Consider the following 25,962-nt stretch of genomic DNA (forward strand, 5'->3'; position numbering starts at 1 on the left):
CGGGTTTGAATCCCAGCACTCACATGGCAGCTAACAACTGTCTGAAACTCCAATTCCAGGGGATCCGACAGTGTCTTCTGTCCTACTCGGGCATCACAGGACATGGGTACACTTACTTACATGCAGGCGTAACACTCATACACAAAATAAAATAAAATAAATAAAATAAAATAAAATACTGGTATGGGGCTAGAGAGATGGCTCAGTGGTTGAGAGCACTGGCTGCTCTTGCAGAGGACCTGGGTTTGATTCCCACAATCCACACAGCGGCTGACAACTGTCTGTCACTCCAGTTCCAAGGGATCTGACGTCTTCTTCTGCCTCCGCAGGCATTGCAGGACACAGGTGCACTTACACACAAGCAGGCTTCACACTCATACACATAAAATAAAAATAATAAAATATTTTAAAAATACTGGTATGTGCTGGGTGTGGTGGAGCACATTTATAATCCCAGCACTCGGGGGGCAGAGGCAGGCGAATCTCTGTGAGTTCAAGGCCAGCCTGGTCTACATAGCAAGTACCAGGCCCGCTGGGGCTACGGAGAGACCCTGTCTCAAAAGAACAAAAATAAATAAATAAATAAATAAATAAATAATAAATAAATAAATAGAGGAATGTAGAGTTAAGGATAGAAATCCATGATATGAGACTATGTAAGAGTTTAGATGGGGTTAGAGTTGACAGACAAGAGTTAGACAGAAGGTCTTTGAGTCTATGGGGAGAAAGTACAGTTAGTTTCTGCCCAAAAGTAAGCTTCTGTGCTTCCTGGGCCAAGAGGGCTGCTGAGGAGAGGTCACGCAAACATGGCTGCCAGCCCCTGAGGGAGATGTCCAATTGTTTAGATAGGCCGCAGAGGCAAACAAGGATCCTTTCCTCTGTCCCAGGACTCCCAGAGCCATTCCCCTTTTTTTCTGTTGTATATAAGATGAAGGACTGGCTGAGGTCTGAGAGAGCCAGGGCTGGAGCCTCCAGAAGGGCATCTTGTAAACAGGAGAAGGCCACAGTCACTTCAGGCACTGGGTCTAAGGGCTCATGAAGGTCCCCCTAAGAGATGTCACATTTGGAGGTGAGTGTTTGTGAGGAATTATTTTATTTGGCTTTTTTCTCATGTGTGTATGTGCATATGTGCACATGTGTCTGTGTACCCATGTGACTGGTACCCACAGAAGCCAGAAGAGGATGTCAGATCCCATGAACTGGAGTTACAGGCATTTATGATCCACCTGACATGGTGCTGGGATCTAGTCTAATTATGAGACTCCAGTCTCGTTGAGCAGCAAGTTTCTTAGCCTTTGAGCCATGTCTGTAGCTTTTGGGTTTTGTTTATTTTTTCAGTATTTAATTTTTATTATTTTCATTTTATTTTGTGCATGTAAGTACCTGTGTTGTACAATGCCCACAGACTTCAGGAGAGATCATTGGATTTCCTGAAATTAGAATTATAGAAAATTGTTAGCTGTCATGTGAGTGCTGGGAACTGAACCTGGGTCCTCTGCAAGAGCAGCCAGTGCTTTTATCCATTGAGCCATCTCTCCGACCCCTTGTTTTGTTTTTTGTTGTTGTTGTTGTTGCTTGTTTTTCTTATATGAAACAGAGTTTATTATAGTTCAGGCTGGTCTTGAACTCCTGATCCTCCAGCTCCTACCTTCCAAGCAACAGATTTCAGGTATGTGCCACAATACTTGACTTTTTTATTTTTATTTTAACTTTGGGCCATTTTAGGTTTTTTGTTTCATTTTGCTTTGTTTGAGACAGGGTCTCCCTATATCCCCAGCTGGCCTTGATCTCACAGAGATCCACTTGCTTCTGCCTCCCAAGTGCCAGATCTAAAGGTGTGTGCCACCATGCCCAGCTATTTTTGACCTTTTATAGCCCCAGCTGATCTCAAACTCTGAATTTTTCCTGTGTCAGCCTGGAAAATGCTGAGATTATGCCTGTACCAACCATCACCCCTGGCTTCACATTTTTCTATCCACATTTTAACCTCTCATGAAGCTTTATCTTCTGATAGATGAGTATTCGCTCCGAAGGGCTTATGAAATGTTACCTTTCCATTGCAAAAAAAAAAGGCCCTTGAGTCAAACAGCACCATGGATTTGGGCGTCTGCTGAGGACTCTCTAGGATCGGCCCGGTGACCCAGCATTCTGTGCAGTCCTCTTCCCCTGATAGTAAATTGGACCTGACAAGTTGCTTCTAAGAAACAGAATACAGTGCAAAGTAATGGATGTCACTTCTGACTTGAAGTCCCTGGAACCTGTCCTCTGTCTTGCTCCCTGGCTCTGGCCCTCACACTTGCTTACTCTGATTGAAACCAGCTGCTCTTTGAAGAGGCTCAAGCAGCAACAGCCAATGACAAGGAACTGAGGCCCTCAGTCTACAACCCAGGAGGACCAGAACTCTGGAAACAGCCCAAAAGTGAGCTTTGACCACATCCTCCCACCACCTGGACAACCTGAAGGAAATTATAGCTACTGGTGGGAGCCCATAAGAGGCTGGAGCCCGTGCTGTTAAGCCACTCCCAGTTTCTCCACCCCACAGGAATAAAGAGATAATAATGGTGTACTGTCTTAAACCACTAATGTTGTTTTAAGCCACGAAATTTCACTTAAGCTCTCAGAAGGTTTAGATGAAATCCATGGAGGGATTAGCTTCAGAACCAGTTTTTTAAAAATGCTTAAAAAAGTAATGATTAAAACAAAACAGGGAAACCAGGAGTTGGCAGCACACACCTGTAATCCCAGCACTTAGGAGATAAAGGCAGGAGGATCAGGAGTTCTAGGTCAATCTTGCTACACCGTGAATTTGAGGCTAGCCTGGGTTAAACCAAATAAAAACCAAACCAAACCAAAGGATTTGATGATACATGCCTGTAATCTCAGCACTTGGGAGGCAGAGGCAGGAGGGTCACTGCAAGTTTGAGGCCAGCTAGGGCTACATAGCAGGACTGTGTCCCAAAGGGGGTTGGAGGAGTGAAGTAGATCAGCAGGGGAAAGCCTTCATGAAATGCTCTGTCTGGAAGGGCAAGGTGCATGTGTACAGTGGTGGGCTTCAGGAGGGATAAGCCACCTTACCCACCCTCCGAGGGGTAGTAGAACAGGCTTCCTGGGAAGTGTCACTCAGAGTCAGGTATGGATAGGTGAGTGAGAACTGACCTGATGCAGGCAGGAGACAATGTAGGAAGGTAAGGTGACTGTATTTTTTTTTTTTCTATCTTTCCAATCTCTTGGATAGGAGAGATTGTTTTAAAACTACATGCTTAAATTAAGGGTTGGACATGTAGCTCAGTTGGTAATGTGCTTACCAGGCATGTGTGAAACCCTGGATTCAATCCCTAAAACTGCATAAATAAGGCTTAGTGGTACATGCTTGTAATCTGAGTACTCATGAGATGGAAGCAGGGAGGATCAAGAGTTCAAGGACAACCTCAGCTACATAGTAAATTCAAGGCCAGCCTGAGTTACATGAGACCATGTCTAAAAAAAGAAAGAAGTCAGGCGTGGTGGTGCACCCCTTTAATCCCAATGCTTGGGAGGCAGAGGCAGGCAGATCTCTGTGAGTTCAAGTCCAGCCTGGTCTACATAGTGAGTTCCAGGCCAGCTGAGGCTACAGGAAAACCCTGTCTCAAAAAGACCAAAAAGAAAAAAAAGCTCAGTAAAGGGCTGGGGATGAAGTTGATCCTTAGCACCACAACACACACACATGCATGCACGCACGCATAGAGGCTGGGGAAAAACATGGTGGTACACACCTGTAACCTCAGCACTTGAGAGGCTGAGGCAAGAGGATCAGGAGTTCAAGGCCAACCTAGGCTACAGAGTAAGAGCCTGTCTCAAGCAAATAATAATAAAAAAAAGAATTCAAAATGTAGGAGGCTGGAGAGATGGCTCAATGGTTAAGAGCATTGGTTGCTCTTGCGGAGGACCCTGGTTCGATTCCCAGCACCCACATGGCAGCTAACACCATCCATAACTCCAAGTACAGGGTAATCCAATGCCTTCTTCTAACCTTGGCATGCATTGTACAACACGGATGCACTCACACACATGCAGGCAGGCAATACACTCATACACATAAAATAATAATTTTAAAAAAATTTTTTAATTGGAAATGTAGGGTTTTTGTTTTTGTTTTTTGTCTTTTTGAGACAGGGTCTCCCTGTAGCCCCAACTGGCCTGGAACTCACAGAGATCCACCTGCCTCTGCCTTCCAAGGGCTGGGATTAAAGGCATGCCCCACCACCCCTGGCTTGTTTTTTTTTGTTTTTTTTTTAATACTTAAAAAATGATGGTTAAAACATATGTTGGGTATGGTGGTGCGTGCCTTTAATCCAAGCCCTTGGGAGGCAGAGACAGGCAGATTTATGGTTCACATAGTGACTTCCAGGCCAACTGGGAAAATGGGAGACCCTGTCAAAAAAAAAAAAAAATGATGCCTAAAACAAAAAGGAATGTGGTCCAGGTATGTGGAGCCACTCAACCCTCAAACTCTACAGTTCTAGCGAATCTTCTGGCCCACATCAAACCCTTTTCTTTCCCCCAAGCTCATGAGAGAACAGCTTCAGGTAGCCTCCCTGTGAGAGGCAGCCATATTAATGATACTATTTTATTTTCAAAATAACCTTTTTTTTGGGGGGGGGTCTTTTTGAGACAGGGTCTCCCTGTAGCCCCAGTTGTCCTGGAACTTACTATGTAGACCAGGCTTGCCTTGAACTCATAGAGATCCACCTGCCTCTGCCTCCCAAGTGCAACAACCCATTTTTCAGATGAGGAAAGTTACCAAAAGAAGAACTTACCACAAGTGAACTCCATCAGCTAGCTCACTATCGAGCACTTGTAGTGTCCCAAGCCCTGTGGATTTCATTGAATCCACATAGCAATGGCTTGAGTTCTCCAGATGTCCCTGTTACAGATAAAAGGACTGAAGGGAGAGGGATGCACAGGAGATCACAGAGCTTCAAGTGATGACGCTGCAGCTTACTCAGAGGATGTTGGTCCCCAGAGTCTGAACTCTTAGCCACATGCTGTGCTAAAACATTGGAGGCAGAGCTAAGCCTGGAAAAATCTAAGCTGCCTCCTGACTCCTACCCTGAATAGCCCTTTCTTTCTTCTTTCTTTCTTTCTTTCTTTCTTTCTTTCTTTCTTTCTTTCTTTCTTTCTTTCTCTTTCTTTCTTTCCTTCCTTCTTTTTCTTTTTCCTTCCTCCCCCCCTCTTTCTTTCTTTCTTTCTTTCCTTCCTTCCTTTTTCTTTTTCCTTCCTCCCTCCCTCTTTCTTTCTTTCTTTCTTTCTTTTTCTTTCCTTTTTCCTTTAAATTTCCCCCCCCCTGGGGCTGGAGAGATGGATCAGTGGTTAAGAACACTGGCTGCTGGCCAGGCATAGTGGCATACATCTTTAATTCCAGCACAGGAGGCAGATGCAGGTGGATCTCTGTGAGTTCATGGCCAGCCTGGTCTACATAGCAAGTTCCAGGCCAGTTGGGGTTACAGGGAGACTGCCTCAAAAAGACCAAAGGCAAAAAAAGAGCAATACCTGCTCTTACAGAGGACCTGGTTCAGTTCCCAGCACCCACATAGTAGTGCTAGCATATAGCTAACAACCATCCTAATTCCAGTTCCAGGGGATCTGAAGCCCTCTTCTGACTTCCATGAGCATTGTGCCACATGGGTGCACTTACATACATGTAGACAAAACATTCACACACATAAAATAAAAATAACAAATAAAATATTAAAAAAATTTTTTTCTGGCCTGAGGATGTATCACAGTTAGTAGAATGCTTGTCTAGCATGCACAAGGCCCTAGGTTCCATCCCAAGCACCACATATGCCAGGCATGATACCATACTTGTAATCCAAGAACTCAGGAGGTAGAGGAAAGAGCGTTAGGAGTTCAAGGTTATCCTCTGATACACAGCAAGTTTGGGGCCAGCCTGGGCTACAGGAGACCTTGTCTAAAAATAACAATAGCAACAAAAATCCGGTGTAGTGAAATAAAATGTAGTATGAATCATTTGTTTCTTTGCATGTCTATGTAGTATACATGTATGTGTACATGTATGTGGGAACATATAATGTATGTACATGAGGAGGCCAGAAGTGGATGTCAAATGTCTTCTTCTATCACTCTCCACCTTTTATTTTTATTATTATTATTTTTAATGTGTATGAGTGTACTGCCTGCATGTATGTGAGTGCACCGGTGCCATGCAATGCCACGGAGGTCAGAAGAGGACTTCAGAGTCCCCTGAAACTGGAGTTAAGGATGGTTCGTAGCCCCTATGTGGGTGCTGGGAATTGAACCTGGGTCCTCTGCAAGAACAGTCAGTGCTCTTAACCACTGAGCATCTCTCCAGTCTCACACTCTCCACCTTTAAAAATATACTTTTGCCAGGGGTGGTGGCACACACCTTTAATCCCAGCACTCGGGAGGGGAGGCAGAGGCAGGCAGATCTCTGTGAGTTCAAGGCCAGCCTGGTCTACATAGTGAGTTCCAGGACAGCTGCGGCTATAGGGAGACCCTGTCTCAAAAAAAGACCAAAAATATATATATATACTTTTAATTACATTCATTTATTCATTATGTGTATGCATTAACATGCACACAAACACAAGTCTTAAGGCGTACATGTGGAGGTCAGAAGACAACTTTCAGGAGTCGGTTCTCTCCTTCCACCATGTGGGTTCTGGGGATCAAACTCAGGCAGTAAGCTATCTCTCCAGCCCTCACCTTAATTTTGGAGACAGGGTTTTTCACTGAACCTGGCGCTCACTCATTCAGCTAGACCGGGTGTCCAGCAAACCCCAGGGATCCTGTTGTCTCTGCTTCTCTGAGGCTGGGATTACAGGTGTGTGCAGCACCCACCTTTCTATGTAGATGTTGGGGAACCAAACTTAGGTCTTCCTGATTGTGAGGCAAATGCATTACTGACAGCCATCTCCCAAGCTCCTGTGGGCCAATTTTTTTAAAAATTAGTGCAACCTCCAAAACTCTTGTCACCTTGTTTTGTTTGTTTGTTTGCTTGCTTGTTTTCTGTTTTTTGGTCTTTTTGAGACAGGGTCTCCCTGTAGCCCCAGCTGACCTGGAACTCACTATGTAGACCAGGCTGGCCTTGAGTTCAGAGACCTGCCTGCCTCTGCCTCTCAAGTGCTGGGTTAAATGCATTGGCCACCACACCTGGCTAACCTTGTAACACTGAACATCTATAGTCATTAAACAGGGACTGTCCACTCTTCCAGCCCTCTGCCTTGCACAATTTTACTGTGGTCTTTATTAATTGAACTATTTTGCAATGGAGGCATCTGTGCTTAATGTCAAAGAGATGTGTATTGTGGACAGCCAAGGCCAAGTTCAGAGGAGGCCAAGATCTCTGAGGATGGGGTGATTAGGGAAGGCTGGCTGGAGTGAGAGGAGGAAAGAGAGCCAATTGGAGCCAGTCCAGCACTCAGGAGGACCATGAGTTTGAGGCCAGCCTGGGCTACCTAGCCCCTCAGAGTGAGGAGACAGTGGGGAAGTGACTCAGAGATGCTTGGACTCTGTGGCCTGCCCTTTGGTTTATGACAGCCACCTCAGCAGGACCAACCTTTGCCTCCAGGTGATCTCACATCAGATGGGTGGAGGCACCAGACCATCTCAGAAAGCCAGTGGCCTTCAGAGTGACAACAGCCTCCAGAACCATGGGGACCAGCCGGCGGAGTCAGTCCTTTCGAGAACCCCAGTCTTGCTATGGGAAGCTCCAGGAGCCCCAGGGGAGGTCCCTTGAGGGCCGACTCCACAGAGCACTGAGCCTAAGACAGGGCCGTGAGAAGTCCAGATCCCAGGGCCTTGATGAGGGCATGGAAGGGCTAGAGGCCTCTGCTCACGAGCGGCTTCCAGGGACCCTGGGAGACACAGAGCAGCTGATCCAAACCCAGGGACGAGGCAGCCAGCGGTGGCTGAGGCAATACCAACAGGTGAGGCTTCAGGGTGAAGTGGGGGTGTTATTGGGGCTTAAGGGGCTTCCAAGAGAGGGGCCTAGGGCAGCAAAAGGTCAGGAAGATAGCTGACTGGAAGAGAGGTAGGCAAGAGACTCAGGGATTGAATGCATTTGAGATGCCTTGAAAGCAGCTGGGATTGTTCCTGTGGGCACTGGGGAGTCACTGAAGGTTTCAGGAGGAAGAATGAGTGAGGCTTAGGTGGAGCTAAGTGTGTTTGTTTTGAGATAGGGTCTCACTGTGTAGCTCAGGCTAGCCTGGATGGAACTCTTGATCCTTTTCCACCTTCTGAGTAGTGGAATTGCAGGCATGATGCCAGGTACTCTGAGCTGTTTTAAGATGATTAACATGGGCCAGGTGTGGTGGCGCATGCCTTTAATCCCAGCACTCTGGAGACAGAGGTAGGCAGATCTCTGTGAGTTCAAGGTCTACATAGTTAGTTCCAGGTCAGCTGGAGTCTATAGGGAGACCCTGTCTCAAAAAGACAAAAAAAAAAAAAAAAAAAAAAACTCAGAATTGAAGGAACATATCCAACATAACAAAGTGTATATATGACAAAATTATAGTCAAATTATATCAAATGGGGACAAACTCAAAGCATTTCCACTAAGAACATGATAAAGAAAAGGGCCGGAGGCAAGGAGATCCGCCAGTGCAACTTCTGGCAAGTTTTGTGCCTCTTACCTCATCCTCTCTTGCCCTACCTCCTTTGGCTAAGGGGAAGGGTCCCCCAGGAACAGTGCTTCTCTCTCTCTGGGATCTACCTCCACCTGGTGGCTGTGGGTGGAACAGCACCGGAAGCAAGCCCACCACTCTCTTGACCTCTCCCTATTTTGGACTTGGAACAGGTTAGGAGAAGGTGGCAGAGCTTTGTCGCTAGCTTCCCTGGGGTGACCCTGAATCGACCTGCCTCCCCAGAGCCCCCACTGGACACCAACAGCTAGAGATGCTGTAGGAGATGGCCCCTCGCGGCACCCTGCTGGACTGCTACAGCTCCCCATCAGTTTCTTTGCGGCTTTTCTGCACTCTGGACTGCTCTGACCTTTGGCTTTTCTCGTGTGACCCACGGAGGCCTCTGCCACAGTTCGTTCAAGGTCCTATGTGGCTGCCTTCTTGGCTCTCAGTAAAGACCTTTGGGCCTGAGAAGAAGGGGTTCATCTCTCTGCCTTCTAGACTGGGAGACCCCCTCAACTGACATTTGAAGGTCTCGGGAACCTGCACAGAAGTGGAAGTGTTGACCCCCTAACCCCCCACAGACCAACTGTCCACTTCCAAGACAGAGTTCAGTGAAGCCATACGTGGCTGAGAAGTTCTTGGATGTTGCCTGGTCACAGAGCCAAGCTCCACTCGGCTTTCTGGTCCTCTGCTAGTGACAGGCCAGGACACAGAGCAGACAGCCTCAAAGGCAAGTCTGGACGGTCCTCTGTGCTGGGTACTGAATGGCTGAGAGGCTCAAGCATGCATTTTGTTGCCTTTTGGCCTCATGGTGTCCCGGTGAAGAAGGCAGGGGAAGTCTTCCCTCCTATGTGACAGAGGGGAAAACTGATGCCTAGAGGTGGGAAAAGACCCTCCACCTCCATCCCCCAGTGTCCAACATTGGGGTTGAATATGTTATATTAAAGATGCTGAGCTGAAGAAAATTCTTTGCCTAATGACTAACAACAGAGGCTTAGAGCCTCTCCCAACCCCTGGGAAACAAGCCAGTCTTGTCAAAGTCCAAGCCAGACTCAGTCTGAAGCTCAAAGAGGGCAAAGGGCTCTCCAAAGGCCAGAGAGAGGGAGCATGCCTAAGCTTTTTGAAAGGTATCAGCCCTTATGGTGGGACTCCTGGGCTCTGCAGGCTCCAGCAGGCCAAAGGTCAAGGCAGACCTGACATCCTGGTAGGTGTTCTACTCACTCAGGGCTCTTTGTGCAGGTCCAGGAGATATGGTGATGGGCTCCTTGTTCTCTCAGAGCTCAGAAACCTGACAGGATCACTCAGGAACAAGAGCGGTCTTGAGCAATGTTTGTCCTTGGTGGCCACTGGGAACTTGCTTCCAAGCCAGACTGTGGGAGCCAAGCAGAAGCTTTTAAAATTATTATGATTTCACTTTTATTTATTTTGTGTGTGCATATGTGTACATGCATGTGCTACAGTGCATGCATGTGTGGAGGTCAGAGGACAACTTTCAAGAGTTGGTTGTTCTCTCCTTCCACCACGTGGGTCCTGGCTATCGAACTCAAGTCATCAGACTTGGCAACAAGCATTTACCCACTGGTCATCTCCCTGGTCCCAAGTAGAAGTTTTCAGCCCAGGTAGTTGCAAACCCTGCTCTGCCCCTTTCTGCAATAGCCTAGAGAGTATAGAGAACCCCAGGAAGCATACCTCAAGGAACCCCAGGACTCCAGGGAGATGTTTCAGTTCACAGTTCTAAACAAGACTCTCAGTGTCTGGAGGAGGAAGCTGAGTCCAGGACAGGGTGGGGGTGGGAGGTTAAGGGGTTTGGGAAGGATGAGTGACTTGCTCCTCCTAGGCAGAGCAATGCCAACCTCAGCCTTGGCAACTCTGCTGGCAGGGAGTACACCTTCTAGGGCCCTTGGCAGAGCCCCTCCACTCCCCACAAGGATTGTTTCCAGAGGTGACAATAGCCGTCCCTCCCATTGTGGGAGGCTTTTTGCTTTGTTTCCTTGTCATAAGGGTTGCTTTAGCCTTGCAGATGAATTCAAGATAAAGATCTTGAGATAAAGAGATCATTTGGGGTTATATTAAATCTAAGACCCAAAACCTTATTAGGAGACACAAAGGAAAGGGCTCAGAGAAGAGGCACCGTGAAGCTGAAGACAGAGTGTGACCCTGGGGGCCACGAAGCCGAAGCCGAAGTTGGCTGTCAGCAGCCACCAGAAACAAGGGGAGAAGGAGGAGTCTCCTCCTTCACCAGGAAGAGCCTGGTGGGGTGGGAGAGAGTATGGTCCTGCTCACACCTGACACTTGAGCTTTTTTTCCCTTCCTTCCTCCCTTCTTCCCTTCCTTCCTTTCTTCCCATCTTCCTTTTTTTGTGGTGTGTGTGTGCGTGTGCGTGTGTGTGTGTGCGTGCAGTTGCCGGCTCACATTTGTGTTTGGGGTGTATGCAGAAGGCAGAAGTCAACTTCCAATGTCTGCTTTATATTTTTGAGACAGGGGCTCTCCTTGAATCTGGAGCCCACTGATTGGCTAGACTGTCTGACCAATAAGCTTTAGGGATCCCCACCCACTTCCTGCTGCTGGGGTTGCAGATGTGTAACCCCCTTGCTGGGTTTTTTTTTTTGTTTTTTTTTTTTTTTGTTTTTTTTTTTTTTGGTCTTTTTGACCAGCTGTCCTGGAACTATGTAGACCAGGCTGGCCTTGAACTTACAGAGATCTGCCTGCCTCTGCCTCCCAAGTGCTGGGATTAAAGGTGTGTGCCACCATGCCCGGCTATGCTGGGTTTTTTATATGGGTTCTGGGAATCAAACTCAGGTACTCATTGTTGTACAGCAAGCTCTACTGACAGCCATCTCCCAGTCCTCTCTTTTTTTTTTAATTTAAAAATCCATTATTATTAATTATTGTGTATGATGTGTGTGTAAGTATGGGTACATGTATAACATGGTATGCATGTGGATGACAGAGAACAACTTTCAGAGTTGGAGGTCTCCTTCCATTGTGGGTTCTGAGGATTAAACTCATGAGACCACTCAGCAACTTTTACATGCTGCTGAGCCATCCTGCCAGCCCTATTTGTTTTGAGGCAAGGTCCCATGTAGCCCAGGCTAGCCTCAAACCCCTATGTAGCCAAAGCTGGTCTTGAACTCCTGATCCTCCTACCACTACTTCCCAAATGCTGGGGTTACAGGTGTGTGCCACCATGCCTGGCCCTTGAACTTCCAACCTGGCTTCCAGAACAGTGAGGCAATTAGTTTCTTGTGTTTTCAGTCTCTGATTTGGGGTCACTTGTTACAGCAGCTGCAAGAATCGCATAGTGTGTTTGGGGGATTCTAGCTGGAGCAGAGACCCCTATCATCCAGTTGAACTGGGATTTTACTCTTGAGTCACTGGTTGGAGGTAGGGGGTCAGAAGGTTACAGAAACATGCCTCTCCTGATGAATAGCTCCCCAGGAGGCCCTAGAGGACGAGCCTGTCTTCTTGCATTTGCGATCAACATGGACCAAGGCCGAGAGGCCAGACTGCCATGAGGGTCTCAGATACAGCAATGCCCCTGGCTGGGGCTCTGCATATATTTGCTGCAAATGACCCCCCAACCTTGTTCCGCACTACCTCCCATGTGCCCATTTCACACCTTGCCCATCCTTTTTTGTATAGGCCACCAGGAAGGACAGGGCCTTAAAGCCAGGCTCTGTGACAGCTGCCCATACCCTCCAGCACCTGGTGCCTCAGTTTCCCCAGCCATCAAGGAAGATGACAGTTTTACCTTGCCAGATTTGGTGAGATGACAGAGAGAAGCATGGGGACTACTCTGAACTGGAAGAGAGCAACAGTCAGGCCTCACCCAAATCTGGATACAAGGAGCTGGGGTGAGGTAGTTGGCTGGTGGGGCAGCTTCAACCTCGTGGCAGACATTCCCCACCTTGTAGACCTCTATGACAGTGTGTACATACATAAGGGGCTGTGGCACCCAGGGGCCTCAGCGTGGTGGTCAGCATGGCCTATCCAGGGGCACAAGCCAGGGCTTGGTGCTCATCCACCCACAGCCAGCACCTGTCTGGCTCTACATCCCCCAACTCTCAGTTTTCCACTTCTCAGCTCTATTTCATCTGCTCTCAGTGGGCAGAACCACTTAGCTCATGCCCAGGGGTCTCAGGTACCCCTTGAGGGGTCTTACAGCCCATAGCCGGAAGGTCTGAGACCCTCAGTCCCACTCCATTGTACTCTAGTCTCCCCTGAACATCACCCCTGCCTCACACAGTCACTCTCCCGCCTGCCCAGTTCTGAGGAGCTCACAGCTTATCCCGCATAGCTCCTTCAGTTCACCCTCTGTCGGCAAGTTCTTCACCGTGGTGTGTCTGGGAAGCAGATATTGCTCCTGCTGCTCTGTTACAAAGCATCAATAAATGCTCACTGGAGCAGCGTGGTGACGGAGATTACACAGGAGGTCAGATTCCCTGAACTAAGGTTGGGCCCTACCTTAGACTGGGCATCTCCTTCAGCTTCCTCCCAGGGAGAAAGCTGGGAGCAGGTGGAAAATTAATTTCCTGCAAGGGAAATGGGGCTTCACAGCCGCGCTAATGGGGAAGCAACGAGGCTAGCAGAAAACACTGTGTCCCTAGCCTCTCAGGCCGAGGACTGCAGATCTGGATGGGGCTGTTTATCTTACAGATGAGGGGAGTGAGGCTGTAGCAGGCGGGAGACAAGCTGAGGCTCTCAACCAGATCGGCTGCCTCTCGGCTGCAGTGATTGCCTGGGCTGGGTGTCCAAAGCCAGGCAATGGGGCTCAATGGGGCTCAATGTGGACAGCCAGTCAGAGCTGCAGAAGAGGCTCCTTGAACATTACTTGATCTTGGGAGAATGGCTCTCCTCCTTTGTCTTTGTTTTTGTTTGTTGGGCTTAGGTTCATGATCTATGTACATGCATGGACATGTGGAGGTCAGAGAACAACTTTGTGGGATTGGTTCTCTCCTTCCACCTTTTTATAGGTCCCAGGGATCTAACTCGGATTGCCAGACTTTCGTGGCAAGCACTTCTACCCATTGAGCCATCTCACCTTCATCTGGTCTTAACTCTCTCTTCTGTGGAATGAGGATGCTGATCCTGTATCTTCTTTGGGCTGAAGGGCAGAATGTTTGGGGTGCTGTGTCTTGAGACAGAACCATCACACATACTCTAATCACTCTCATCATCAAGATGTGTGTAAAAATGTCCCAGCACTGGGGAGGCAGAGACAAGAGGATCCCTGGGGCTCAGTAACCCTCCAGCCTAGCCTAATGAGTGAGCCACAAGTCTCAGTGAGAGACCTTGTTTCAAGAAATAAGGTGAGGGGCTTGAGAGAGGTGGCTCAGCAGTTAAGAGCACTGGCTACTCTTGCAGAGGACCGGAGTTCAGTTCCCAGCACCAACCTGGCAGCTATCAACAGTCTGTAACTCCAGTTCCAAGGGAATCCGATGCCCTCTTCTGACTTCCATGGGCATTGCACAACATGGGTGCAATTACATACATGCAGGCATATACATACAATCTTATAATACATAAAAATAATAAATAAGGGGCTGGAGGGATGGCTCAGCGGTTAAGAGCACTGGTTGCCCTTGCAGAGGACCCAGGTTCAATTTCCAGCAACCAGATAGTGCCCAACAACTGTCCATAACTACAGTTCCAGGGACTCTGACACCCTCTTCTGATCTCCGTGGGCATTGCATGACACAGCTACACTTACATACATACATGCAGGCAATGGACTCATACCACAAATTTTTAAAAATAATAATTTTTTTTTTGTCTTTTGGAGACAGGGTCTCCCTGTAGTGGGGCTGGCCTGGAACTCACTATGCAGACCAGGCTGGCCTTGAACTCACAAAGATCCACCCGTCTCTGCCTTCCAGATGCTGGGATTAAAGGTGTGCACCATCATGCCTGCCATAATAAATAATTTTTATTATTTTTTTAAAATTTTATGTATATGAGTGTATTGCCTGGATGTATATAAGTGCACCCATGTCATGCAAAGCCTGCAGAGGCCAGAAGAAGGTGTCAGATCTCCTGGAACTGGAGTTACAGACAGTAGTTAGCCACCATGTGGTTGCTGGGAATTGAACCCGGGTCCTCTGGAAGAACAGCAAGTGTTATTAAACACTGAGCCATCTCTCTAGTTCCATAAATTTAAAAAATTTTAAAAAGATAAGATGGGTAACATCTGAGGAATAACACTCAAGTTTGACCCTTGGCCTCTGTACACACATGTGCACACAGACACACAAATTCCAGACCAGTCTGAATGTGATTCCTGCCTACATTGTTTGTTAGCTCAGTGACATCAAGCAGTTGCTCAACCTCTTTGTACTTTGATACTTTATCTGTCCCTTCTCACAGGGCTGTTGCATTCCTGGCATCAGAGCAGTTAGTGAGCCCTAGGCTCTTAGTAGCCAATTCCAGAGAGGTCTCCCTATGTGACTAGGGCAGGGACCTTCCCTGAACTTCAGCACCCACCTCTAGAAAGTGGCAGTGTTATAATAACCCCTGACTGGAGGCACCTGGGGATACCATGGGCCAGGGCACATGCTAGGCCTGGCCAGGGCACATGCTGGGCCAGGGCACATGCTAGGCCTGGCCAGGGCCAGCCCTTGGAAGCGCCTGCCCTAGGAGAGCCTTGAGGAAGTCTGGCACTCAGAGTCTGCCGTGTCCTCAGCTCACCTTGGCTGTGCCTGGCCTTCGCGGGGTTATAAGTGCCAGGGAGAAACTGTCAGGATCTGGGAAAGTGGGCCTGGCAAGCCACAGACCAGATGGCGGTGCTGGGCGTCCCAGGAGGGGCCTGCCCTTGGTGCCTGGGGGGGAATGGGTATCCAGGGAAGGCAGGCACTGGTCCTCACTGCACCTTTCTCCCACTGTGGCTACCTCTGACCATCCCTGCCCCCACCTTGGCTCCAGGGCAAGCAGTCAACCCACCCGACGTTTACAAGACTCACCCAGAGCCGGGTCAGTGAGGAGCCTCAGAAAGGATGAGAGACAGCCCTCCTCTTGAAGCCCACCGAAATCAGCCCCCTAAGGATGAGGCAGGTACCACTGGCTGCCTCAGGGTGCAGAGGTGCCCAGAGAAGTGCAAAGTTGTGATCATGAAGGTGGTCATCAGAGAAGCCTGAAGAAGAGCAGTTGCAGTGTAAATATGGGTTCACCTCCATGAAGAGAGAGAGAGACAGAGACAGAGACAGAGAGACAGAGACCAGGAAGGCAAGCCAGAGTCTCTACATCCCTAAGGAGCACTGGAGAGCCAAAATGGGCTGTTTGGGAGAGGTAGCTTGGAAAGATTCCAGGGGGCTGCCCAGGATGACAGATAGAGATCCCTTGGAAGAAATGTGAACAGACGATACTTCCGTTTTCCAGCTTAGGGTCTCCAGGAGACGAGGATTTGGCTGTTAGTAAAGTGACTGCCTTGGATAGAACCAAGACCTGGGTTCCATCCCCATCAGCATGTAAACTGGGCATGGTGGTACATGGCTGTAATACTAGCACTTGGGTGGTAGAGGTGGGAGGATTGGAAGTTCAAGGTACTCCTTGGATACGTGAGACTCTATCATTTTTTATTTTATTATTTTTATTTGATGTGTATGAGTGTATTGCCTGCATGTATGTTAGTGTGCCCATGTTGTGCAATACCCATGGATGCCAGAAGAGGGCTTCAGATCTCCCCTGAACTGCAGTTACAGATGGTTGCTAGCCACCATGTGGATGATGGGAATCGAACCTCAGTGCTCTGCAAGAGCAGCCAGTGCTCTTAACCACTGAGCCAACTCTCCAGCAAGACTCTATCTTGAAGAAAAAACAAAACAAAGCGGTGAGGCTGGAGAGAGGCTCGGTAGTTAAGAGCACCTACTACTCTTGCAGTGAACCAGGGTTCAGTTCCCAACACTCACATCAGGTGGCTCACAACCACCTGTAACTCTAGTTCTAGGGGATCCAATGCCCTCTTCTGGATTCTATAGGTACCTGCACACAGACATGGTGCATGCATACATATACTCAGGCCCACATACATGCACATAAAATAATGGAAACAAATCCTAAAAAAAAGAATTGCAGAGAATTGGAGTTCAGGGCCACATTGGGTGACTTACAACTGCTGGGAACTCCAACTCCAAGGGAGCCTTCAGGCCTCTGCAGCACCCACACGTGTACACATACCCAAACACACACACACACACACACACACACACACACACACACACACACACACAAATAAAAATAACATAAATTTTAAAATAAATAAAAATAATAATGTAATCAGTGAATATTACATCAAAAATTGTAATGTAAGTGATAGGAGTGTATGTTGGGAAAATCAGAGTGCTAAGTCTTTACCTTCCACAGTTCGAAGTCAATTGATGACAAGCTTTCCATATTTGAAAAGCTAAGAAATTCCAAGAAATAGTGATGGAAAGCTTGTTGTATGGTTTTTGTTTGTTTGTTTTGGTTTGGTTTTTTGTTGTTGTTTATTTTATGTGTATGAGTGTTATACCTGCATGTATGTAAGTGTACCCATGCTGTGCAGTGTCTGTGGAGGTCAGAAGAGGGTGTTAGATCCCCTGGAACTGGAGTTACAAACAGTAGTTAGCTGCCATGTAGGTTCTGGGATTTGAACCCAGGTCTTCTTTCTGCAAGAGCAGCCAGTGCTATTAAATGCTGAGCCATCTCTCCAGCCCCTTGTTTTGTTTTTGTGAGACTGGGTCTCCCTGTAGTCCCAACTGGCATGGGATTTGTTATGTAAACAAGGCTGGCTGCAAACTCACAGAGATATGCCTGCCTCTGCCTCCCAAATGCTGGGATTAAAGGCATGCTCCATCAGGCTTAGGTCATTTGTGCTTTTTGGGTTTTTTTGGGGGGGTTAATTTTTATTCTAAAATTATTGTGTGTGGCCGGGCATGGTGGCACACACCTTTAATCCCAGCACTTGGGAGGCAGAGGCAGGCGGATCCTCTGTGAGTTTGAGGCCAGCTTGGTCTATAGAGTGAGCTCCAGGGAGACCAAAAAAAATATATAACATGAGTATAAATTTTGTGAATTTGTGTGTGAATTATGCACATACAGGAACTGGAGTTGTAAGCAGTTGTGAGCTGCTTGATGTGGGTGCTGGGAATCAAACTCAGGTCCTCTGCAAGAGCAGTGCATGCTCTTACCTGCTGAGCCATCTTTCCAGTCCTTATAATTGTTTTTTTTTTTTTTTTTTTGTCTTTTTGAGACAGGGTCTCCAGCTTTAGCCCCCGCTGGCCCGGAACTCACTTTGTAGCCCAGGCTGGCCTTGAGCTTACAGAAATCTGCCTGCCTCTGCCTCCCAAGTGCTGGCATTAAAGGCGTGCGCCACCACACCTGGCTCCTTATAATTGTTTTATAACATGTATCTGGTGGGGGCTAGAGAGATAGCTCAGTGGTAGAGTATTTGTCTGACATTCAGGAGGTCCTGAGTTCAATACATACATATATTTACTGGGACTGGTGAGATGATTCAGAGGGTAATCGATTACTTCCATAGACTATAATCCTGATAACCTGTGTTCCATTCTGAGGACACACATAAAGGTTGAAGGAGAGAACTAACTCCTGAAAGTTGTCCTCTGACTCCACATGTATAAAAATATATACTACAAATGGTAAATAAAGCAAATTATTTATTTTTTGTTTTACATGTACGAATGTTTTGCCTGCATGTATACAAGTGTACCTGTATTGTATAATGCCCACAGAGTCCAGAAGAGGGCGTCAGATCCCCTGGAAGTAGCATTACAAACAGCTGTTAGCTGCCATGTAGGAGCTGGGAACTGAACCCTGTCCTCTGCAAGAGCAGCCATTGCTCTTAACCACTGAGCCATCTCTCCAGTCCAATAAAAAAATTTAGAGGCCAGCCTGGGTCGCAAAAGTCCCTGTCTCAAACAAACAAACAAACAAACAAACAAACAAACAAACAAACAAACAAACAAACAAAATCTAACCAAACCAATGTACCTGGCTCCAGGTGTAACTCAAAGGCAGAGCAACCCACTCAGCATGTGTGGAGCCCTTCGATTGGTCCACAGAGCGGCAAAAAGTGTCCAGACCAGGCCTACAATGTTGTTGCAAGCTGTGACTGCTTTGTGGTTGCAGGTCTCCCTTCCACCTCACAGGGAAGGGCTGTTCTAGTAAGGAAATGACCCAGATCTCATCACCAGGAGGATCAGAAGCTGGCTAGGATGTTTGGAGTCCCAGCCCTTCCCAGTTGTGGCTGAAGGAAAACAGTTACCTCTGTATATTTGGAAATCTGTGGGTGGGTTTATTTGTTGGGAAGTCTGGGTCACTTCCCCTGTGGGTTTCAACTAGAAGTCCTGGAGAGTCAGGAGTGGGCAGTTTGACCCGGCTGAGTCCAGGACATCGGAGAGGTGGGGAGAAATCGTTGCAGACTTGGTGGTGTCAGAAGGCAGAGTCCCTGACTTGCTAAGGAATTTGAACAGAGTTCTGCATCTAGGCCCTTAAGCCTAGGTCCAGACAGACCTCAGAATGCATCCTTCCCGCCTTGGAGTTGAACTTCAGTGTGGCCAGTGCTGGGAAATTCTACTTCTCTTCTTTGAAACAGAGACAACAGGACCATGATAATAGATTGTTTAAAGAGTCAGGGAAGGGACATATAGAAGGTCTTAGCACAGAGCCAGATGTGCTGGCTGTTTAAGATCTGCCAGTTTCAACTTGCTGTCCCTTAGATGACAGAAGTGCAGCTGTCGAGACAAGGAACGTGTCAGACCATGGTAGGAAAGGCTGTAAACAGGAACAAAAGGGCAGCCTACAGCGGAGAAGCCTGACAGTGCTCTTCCAGTCAGGCCAAGGCCAACATCAATGACAAAATGGTGCTTTTCCTGTAGTTATCATACCCAAAACCACAGCCTGGGCATTGTCACAAGAATATCTCAGACATGGGGACTAGAGAGATGGCTCAGCAATTAAGATCACTGATTGCTCTTGCAGAGGACTCGGGTTCAATTCCCAGCACCCACATGGCAGCTAACAACCACCTGTAACTCCAGTTCCAAGGCGTCTAACACCCTCTTCTGTCCTCCATGGGCATTGCAAACACACCGTGCACTTACATACATGCAAACAAAACACCCATACAGATTTTTTAAAAATCTCCAGGATATTTAACTGAGGGACATTCTACAAAATAGCTGGACAGAACCCTGGGACACAAGAAAGACATTAAGTAAATAGTCAGGGAATTACTGGGCATGGTGGCACATGCCTTTAATCCCAGTGCTCAGGAGGCAGAGGCAGGCAGATGTCTGTGAGTTCAAGGCCAGCCTGGTCTACATAGTGAGTTCCAGGCCAGCTGGGGCTACAGGGAGACCCTGTCTCAAAAAGACTGAAAAAAAAAGTCAGGGAATCGAGCCCATGAGATGGCTCAGCACTTGCCACCAAGCCTGAAGACCTGTGTTCAATCCCTGGGGTCCATGTGGTAGAAGAAGGAAACTAATTTCCACAGGTTGTCCTCCCTCCACACTGCCTCAAAAAACAAAAACAAAATGACAACACACCCCCCCCAAAACCTGCAGTTGCTGAAGCCCTTCATATAAAATGGGGTACTAATCTACGCACATCTTCCTGTACTCTTTTGATCTTCTTTAGACCAGTGTTCTACTGTATTGTTTAGGGAATAACATGGAAAAATATCTGTACACGTTCAGTCTAGACACAGCATCACAAGCCTCACTACACAGCACACATCAGCAACCAGGTAACAAGTTTGCTCGTGGTTGACTAAAGCCAGGGGTGTATGGAAGCTGTAGACTCGGAGGGCTACACTCACACAAACTCACATGTACACACACACACACTCACATGAATGTTTGAAAAGAACTCTATTGCACACCCTGCTGAGCATCTTCCCTTTCCAGGGCAAAGTGAGAGGCGGGCGGGGCCTTTACCTGAGCTGTGTAGGCGACAATGCCTTTGATTTGTGGTTATTTTGAGGTTTCCTTTATTTTACTTTTCCCTACAGATGCACCCTACCCCTGCCCTGACAATTGCACCCACCTGCTTGCCTGCCCTCCTCGCCACCACTCCCCACCCTGTACTGCCCCCTGGGAGGACCAATACAAGGGACAGAGAAATTATTGTTCATCTTGGGGTTTCTATCCTTTTGGTTTTTTTGGGGGGTTGTTTATTTGGTTGGTTTTATTATTGTTTCATTTTGAGACAGGGTCTTCCTGTAGCCCCAGCTGCCTGGAACTCACTATGTAGACCAGGCTGACCTTGAACTCACAGAGATCTACCTGCCTCTGCCTCCTGAGTGTTGGGATTAAAGGTGTGCGCCACCATGTCCGGCCTAACTTTTTAGTTTCTTAAATTGCACTTATATATTTACTTTTTGTGTGTATGTGTGAATGTGTCTGTGTCTGTGTATGTGTGTGGGCATGTGGAGGTCCCAGGTGCATGTGGAGGTCAGAGGACAACTCTTGGGAATCAGTTCTCTCCTCCTACCACATGGATCCCAGGGATCAAACTCAGGTTGTCAGGCTTGGCAAATGCAAGACCAGGCTAGCCTTGAACTCACAGAGATCTGCCTACCTCTGCCTCCAGAGTACTGAGAATAAAGGCGTGCTCCACCACACCCAGCTCAGTCTTTGTTTTTGTTTTATTTTGTTTTAGAGGAGGTTACATTCTGTAGCCCAGGCTGACCTGGAACTCACTATGTATCCCAGGCTGCCCCCAAACTGTCAGCAATCTTCCAGTCTCAGCCTCTTGAGTCCTGGGATTGTAGACATGACTGCCACACCCTACTTCTGCTTTGAGTTCCAAGTCAGACCTTTCCACACTCCAAATAGAAACAATGCCTTCGTAGGAGTCTTTGTTGAAGGATGAAAGGCGGCAGGCACAGAGGGTTCACAGTCAAAGGTTTGCAGCAGCTGCCCAGGGATGGGGATGGATGTGGGTGTGTGCTGAAACTGGCACCTTTCCTTACATTCAGCTGCTAGGTGGGTAACCTGGTGTGCTCCTAAGGCCACATCCCGCAGGCCCACCTCCTCAGTTTCTATGACCCCCGGAACATTGGGTGCCTGTATGCCTCGAGAGAGGGATTTGAATGGGCCTAATTTAGCACAAGACAGATTGGAAAACTGAATGTGGGTTGCAGCCCCTCCCCAAGGGGCTACCTTTCACTCCATGGAGATGTAAGAGCCTCCAAATGTTTCCTGAGTCTTCTAAGGACAGGAGCACAGGCCAAGAGAGAACCTAGTATCAGAAAAGGAACACGCGCTGGCCTTCTTGTGGTGTGTTGACACAGGCCTGGCCAGCACCCATGGCTGCAGCAGGGACTGTCACCAACATGATGCTGGAATCACAATTAACCTTTCCTGCTTGGATTAGCCCTGAGGGAAAAAGGGGTATGGGGCTGGCAAGATGGCTCAGCAGATAAAGGCACTTGCCACCAAGCCTGACAACCTGAGTTTGATCCCCAAGACCGAGATGGTAGAAGGAGAGCACCAACTCTCATAAGTTGTCCTTTGATCTCCACATGTGTGCTATGGCATGCACACACACACACACACGTATATATTATTGTTATAACAATAAGTAAAAATTGCTGGGTGTGGGGGTTCATGCCTTTCATCTCAGCACTCTGGAGGTAGAGGCAGGTTGATTTCTGAGTCCCAGACAGCCAGGGCTACATAATGAAACCCTGTCTCAAAAAAAAAAAAAAAAAAAAAAAAAAATCATTGAGGATTTCAAGGCAGCAACGGTAGAACATAAAGGCATGTTTGTGAACACAGGTCGCACAATTAGGAGGCCCACACTGCAGACAGTTTCTGGGCAGAAGCCTTGAACTGGACCCAATAGTCAGGTGCATGTGCACCACATCCTGGGGTCCTGGTGTGTGCTGGTTGGGCAAAGATGTGCAAACAAACAACCAGTTCAAATAGCAAACAGAATTTGAGCAGACTGTAAATAGGGTGTCACCAGAGTTCTCCTTGGGTCTGTGCTATCAGGCAAACCATATAACATATCTTTATGTGCATTTATTATTGTCATCATGGGGGGGGAGGGGAGTGACTTACAAAGAGACAACACTCAGTGCCTAGCTCGCGACGCTCGGCTGGGTGCCTCGGCTCAGAGCCCACCATATCAGATCGCTCCACGGCCACCCACAGTCACCGCTAGCTGTCGCGCACGTGTCAGGGGTCAGCGGTCTCGCCCCAGGTCCGGAAGTGTCAGGCCATCCTGTCCTTGAGTACGCCGGGCTGTTGTGTGGTCCCCACAGCTGCAGCCATGCGTTTCTGGTGGCTCATGACTTCCTTCCCAAGATGGCGCCACAAACCCCGCCTTCCAATGCTAACTCTCCACAGTCAGTTCTCAGCAGGCCCCACCCCTTGGAGGAACCAGGACCCCTGGGGAACACATAGGGTTTTTAAAATTACATTTTATTTATTTATTTTACGTACGAGAAAGCATATATGTTTTTGATTATGTGTATGTATGTGTCTGTGTTTAAGTATGTGCATGTGTGAGTGCAGGTGCCAGAGGAGTCCAGAAAAGGGTATTGTATCCTTTGGAGCTGGAGCTAAAGGGGGTTGTGAGTAGCTCACAGTGGATGCTGGGAACTGAGGTCTTCTGCAAGAGCACTACTCACTCTTAAGGCCATCCCCTAAACAGGGCTTTTTTGTTTGTTTGTTTTTGTTTTTGTTTTGAGACCGGGTCTGTCTCCCTGTAGCCCCAGCTGGCCTGGAACTCGCTCTGTAGACCAGGCTGGCCTCGATCTTCCACCTGACCCAGAGCAGCCAATCAGAGTCTTCTCTTGAGACTGACACAGGTTGAAGGTCTAGATGTTCACTGGGAGAACCGTGGTTGGGCATCTTTACTCCAGAGTGGACTGCAGAGACAGAAAAGAGAAACAGTGGCTCTGGGGCTCCTGCTGGCCTCTGGTCCCTGACCTGTGCTTCATAGATGTCTGGTGGTGCTGATGGATCTTTTGGATAATTCTCCTTCTGTGGCTTCATTTAGCTTGAACGGAGTTCTAGGGTTTGTTCTAGGTTGGGGAAGTCTTCACAGAAGTAGGAGAACTGGGTAGGTAGCTAGTCACACACAGCAGACTCGAAGGTCACTGGGGAGAAACCCCTCCCTCATAATCAGCAGCTTATGAAAATCAGATCCTGAAGGTGTAGGACTTAGATAACCTGTCCTAGCTCCAGCCCTGGGTAGACACAGGGTCTTTCTAGAAACTGTCCAAAAGTATGTAAGATCACTATCTGGCAGGAGGCTTTCTGGTAAAGAACAAAGGCACACCATTGTCTTCTCCCTTAAGTGTCAATCCAGATGGTACCACCAATCATCTAAACAGGACACCACCACCACCACCACCACCACCACCACCACCACCACCACCACCCCCCGCCAAGGGTAGCTGTCTTTTCCAGGAACTGTTAGAAATAGTATAATGGCTATCTGTGATGGCTGATCTTGGTTGTCAACTTGACATGCCTGGAAAGAGGGAATCTCAAAATTGAGATCAGATTGGCCTATGGGTCTGTGGATCATTTTCTGGACTGTCAATTGTGCAGGACAGCCCAGCCCACTATGGGCGGTACCATCCTTAGGCCAGGGGACTTGCACTTGTAAGAAAGGTAGCTGAGGTGAGCCTGAGAACAGGCCAGTAAGCAGGGTTCCCCTTCCATGGTTTCTGCCTCAGTGCCTGCTTGAGCTCCTGCCCTAACTTCCTTTAATGGCAGATTATGAACTGGAAGTATAAACCAAATAAACTCCTCCCCAGGTTGCTTTTGTTTTGTTGTGTTTTTGAGTCAGGGTCTCCCTGTAGCGCCAGATTCCCTGGAACTCACTATGTAGACCAGGCTGGCCTTAAACTCACAGAGTTCCACCTGCCTCTGACCCCTGTGTGCTGGGATTAAAGATCTGGACCACCATGCTTGGCTTGCGAGGCATTTTCTTAATTGCTGACGGATGTGGGAGGGCCCAGCCCATTGTGGGTGGTGCTACTCCTGGACAGGTGATCCTGGGTTGTATAGGAAGCAGGCTGAGAACAGGCCAGGGAAGCAAGTCAGTAAAATAGCATTCCTCCATGGTGTCTGCTTCAGCTCTTGCCTCGAGTCCCTGCCTTGAGTTCCTGCCCTGACTTCTGTCAGTGATGGATTGTGACCTGGGAGTTGTAAGCTGAAATAAACCCTTCCCGTTCCGAATTGCTTTTGGTCAGGGTGTTTTTATAGCAATAGGAAGCGAACTAGAACGCCCAGAAAGCAAATGAAGTGGGTGCAAAGAAGGAACAAGAAACGGGGTACACTGCTGAGTGCGAGAGTGGGATAGAGACAGGCAGGCTGCAGTCAAAACCTGGGGTGATGGAGAGGTGAAAAATAAAGAGAAACTAGATGCCATGAGTACTCAGGGGGCCCACAGCCCACTTGTTATAACTTAACAGAAACCAGGACCAGCCTTATCTAAAGGCTGCAAGGCAGGTAGGCGCCGGTCAAGCTTCACAGATCAAGCTGTAAACTGGCTTTACGGTCAGAACTCCTGACCACCCTGAGGGCCCGATACCAGGAAATCTTTAGAAAACGTCTGTGCTTCTGAGGTCACCTCCCATTTAGCAATCCTATTTCCCCTTAGCCCCGGACCTTACCCCATACCTCTGCATACCTTTGAAATTACTGGTAAAATTACTATATGTGTTTGAAATTAACCAATAACCGCGTTTCTGCTTCTGTACCCTGCTTCTGCCTTATAAAAACCCCCTGAACTCAACCTGGGGTGCACAAGTCCTCCGAGGAGACTCTGTGCCCACAGGTACCTGTGTCCTGAATAAACCTCTTGCTGTTGCAACCCAAAGGCCGTGACTTGTCCTCCGTGGTTTCACTCTTACACTACATGAGACTGTCTCAAAACAACAAAAGTAAACAAAAAGCTGTTACTTTATAGATTCCTTCTATTAATGTCTTCATGTGTTAGGTTTTTGGTTTGGGTTTTGCCTTCTTGATGGTTCTGGGGACTGAATCTATGGCTTTCTGTATGTTAGGCAGATACTCTCCACTTAGCTGTATCCTCATGTATATTTTTATATAAAGCCTGACACTATGTTTAATAGACTCCTTAGATACAGAAAACAAGTAACCAGTTACTTGTTATTCAGTATGATTGGGGGCCCTGGGTTCAATTCCCACTGCTACAAAGTAATAAAAGAACAAATATCGTTCAAATATATTCAAAGTAATTTGACTTCTATAACAATCTGATGATATAAACTGGAAAGATCGGGGACTGGAGAGATGGCTCAGCAGTTAAGAGCACTGGCTGCTCTTGCAGAGGACCT

General features: G+C 47.8%; 1 protein-coding gene and 1 long non-coding RNA gene across 2 annotated transcripts; one reads left to right on the forward strand and one right to left on the reverse strand.

Annotated features, from left to right (window-relative positions):
* Window positions 1–7,672: 7,672 nt before the first annotated feature.
* CUNH11orf86 (chromosome unknown C11orf86 homolog) lies at window positions 7,673–9,507 on the forward strand. Its single transcript, XM_008822869.2, has 2 exons — window positions 7,673–7,949; window positions 8,819–9,507. The coding sequence occupies exons 1-2, from the start codon at window positions 7,674–7,676 to the stop codon at window positions 8,912–8,914; spliced, it is 372 nt and encodes a 123-aa protein (XP_008821091.1). The 5' UTR covers window position 7,673; the 3' UTR covers window positions 8,915–9,507.
* An 11,874-nt stretch (window positions 9,508–21,381) lies between these two features.
* LOC115068384 lies at window positions 21,382–22,935 on the reverse strand. Its single transcript, XR_003847737.1, has 3 exons — window positions 22,706–22,935; window positions 21,803–21,881; window positions 21,382–21,556 (listed from the first exon to the last, which is right to left on the reverse strand). It is a non-coding gene; the product is annotated as an uncharacterized LOC115068384 (long non-coding RNA).
* Between the last annotated feature and the right edge of the window lie 3,027 nt (window positions 22,936–25,962).

The sequence above is a fragment of the Nannospalax galili genome, unplaced genomic scaffold (assembly GCF_000622305.1).
Source record: "Nannospalax galili isolate Female #2095 unplaced genomic scaffold, S.galili_v1.0 scaffold89, whole genome shotgun sequence".
Lineage (NCBI taxonomy): Eukaryota > Metazoa > Chordata > Mammalia > Rodentia > Spalacidae > Nannospalax > Nannospalax galili.

Bases quoted from the DNA above. Each gene is read 5' to 3' on its own strand.
- CUNH11orf86 (XM_008822869.2), top strand. From the start codon at position 7,674: ATGGGGACCAGCCGGCGGAGTCAGTCCTTTCGAGAACCCCAGTCTTGC. The intron at 7,950-8,818 runs GTGAGGCTTCAG...GACTTGGAACAG, and splicing joins GGCTGAGGCAATACCAACAG to GTTAGGAGAAGGTGGCAGAG.